At 39.2% G+C, this 2,347-nt stretch overlaps 1 protein-coding gene across 1 annotated transcript in view; it reads left to right on the forward strand.

The window, feature by feature from the left end:
- LOC101848273 overlaps window positions 1–2,347 on the forward strand; it is an 18,799-nt gene that overhangs the window by 8,164 nt on the left and 8,288 nt on the right. Inside the window, exon 3 of the mRNA XM_013079753.2 lies at window positions 1,209–1,288. Coding sequence (XP_012935207.1) covers window positions 1,209–1,288 — 80 coding nt within the window. The remainder of the gene's footprint in view (window positions 1–1,208; window positions 1,289–2,347) is intronic.

Here is a 2,347-nt window from a genome sequence, read left to right on the forward strand (position 1 = left end):
GACGGGGTCTGTACGTTGACCTCTGGGTTTGTGGATGTTGACTCTCCTATAAAAGGCGCTGAACCTAATTGTAAGTCAAGATTTGGTCTAAGTTGGGATTTTTCTGTTAAAACCTTTCAGTTTATTCTGCAAGCTGTGTTACAGTATAATGTACCCTAAATCATTACTACTCGATTCTGAATTTTGGTCACTTAAAGAAAGTAGTTCTAAAGAATACTTTTGGGAATGGTGGATGGGAAGAATTGATGTAAGTCACTGCTATATTGCCTTATTATTGGTGACTTGACTTCTTAATCACTTGGCCGATTACTTGCTTGCTCCGTTGGTCGCTCGATGTGGGTCTGCGGCAAAACAGTAACATCAATAGTAAAATTAACACTTCCCAAGCTACTAACATCGTATAGCAGGGATCACCAAATTACTGCCCCCCCCTCCCCCCCCAAAAAAAAACGGTGGACGATTTGTTTGCAGCGTGTTTAAGACTTGGTTAACTAAGTACTGTAATCTTTTCATTGAACTTTACAGTGGAAAAACAGACACTGAGACATTTGAAATGCTTTTATAGATTATATCTTCTAACAAATGCATCACACTCGTGGCCGGCTTAGATGTGACAAACCTTTCATTTAACACATCAGTCTGTTGTATTAAACAAAATAGTTATTGGGCTGGCTCTTGGCATTCTCTCAATTATCCGGCCCACTTTGAAAAAAGTTAGGTAACCACTGTGTCGTATAGGAAAAAGTGTGCCCTTGTTTTGCTTAGTATCTTCATGATTCAATGCTGGATTTCGCTTCGAGTGTGTAGTTGAACGGCCAACACGTGTTGTCTGCTCCTTCTTTTTCTTTTCAGGGCAATTGTTATCCCAGTCTGTTTCTTGCAGAAATGTGGCTAGTGTCGTTATTAACCCTTGGCTTCCTATCAGCAACTCACACCGAATACATTATGTACTCTACTTAGAAAAAAGATCTGGACGCAAAATGTTAACTGGGGGGCTCTCGCGGTCTAGAGACACCTTGTTCACCTCTCATTTAAAAGGTCCCGGATTCGAAACCTGACAATGACGGAAAATGTTCTTCTCGAAAATTTTCTCCTTTTACCTACATTCCTGCACTCTACCACGTTCTGTCGTCTGCTTTCATCTCCACTTTCTGACCCCTTGACGTTAACAACATCCAAAAAGTGATATTTTCGTTAAATTATTTCAGCACAATGGAACTCATGGCCCACGTTTTGCCCGGTGACGGGTGGTTTCAGCTTCCGCACTATCCGAAGACTGACCAATGAGGTGAGATGTTCACACTGTTACTAGAAAAATTCACTTCTTTCCTATTCGATGTTGTTCTAATTGGTAAATCTTCTCTTTTGCGGTTGAATGTGTTGCTTTTATTATTGTTTTTTGTCTTTGGCCTTGTTGTTGCTGTTTTTGTTGTTGGTGTTGTTGTTGTTGTTGTTGTTGTTGTTGTTGTTGTTAATGATGAAATGATGATGATGATGATGATGATGATGATGATGATGATGATGATGATGATGATGATGATGATGATGATGATGATATTTCTGTTTGTTGCCTTCATTACAACTGCTGCTGCAGTTACCGGTATCGTTGTTTTACTTTTCTTTCTGTCTTTCATCTTTCAATAATTTATTTATCTATTTATTTATGTTGTCATCATCGCCGTTTAAACAGATACTGTGGCTGATTTTGTTGTTATTGCTGTTGTTGCCCTCACAGATAAAAGTTGGTACGCTTATTCATTATTTTTGTTTATCGGCTGTTAATTTGTTTATCTTTGCTTTGTTTTAACAATGTTATTTTGTAAACGGAATCGAATTCTTGTTTAATATCGAGTGTCTTTTGATTTTCTTCCTTATCCTTTTTTGTCTGGTTTTCAAGGAATAACCTTTTTTTTTTTTTCAAGCTTGATAATTTTTTTCCGTCGCGATGCCATCTCCTGAACTCATAATCTAACCCAAAACCGTATTTCGTCCTCAAACTCGTATGTTCTTCCCAAGACATTGCAGGATGAACATTGATTTGCCCGAGTTTGGTACAATCTGGAGATAACAGTTCTTAACACCGCGGGTCTTACTCTTAGATTGCAATACTGACAAGTCTTCCCTCCGTGGATAGGACTGTGACCGACATTGGTAAAGCTTTCAAAAGCCCTTCAGCCGGGCATTCCGTCTGTCTCTGCCTCTGTCTCTGTCTTTGTCTCTGTCTTTGTCTCTCTCTTTCTCTTTCTCTATTTCTTTCTTTCTCTTTTTCTTCCCTTCTCTCTCTGTCTCTGTCTCTGTCTCTGTCTCACACTCTCTCTCTCTCTCTCTCTCTCTCTCTCTCTCTCTC

Source organism: Aplysia californica, unplaced genomic scaffold (assembly GCF_000002075.1).
Source record: "Aplysia californica isolate F4 #8 unplaced genomic scaffold, AplCal3.0 scaffold00062, whole genome shotgun sequence".
Lineage (NCBI taxonomy): Eukaryota > Metazoa > Mollusca > Gastropoda > Aplysiida > Aplysiidae > Aplysia > Aplysia californica.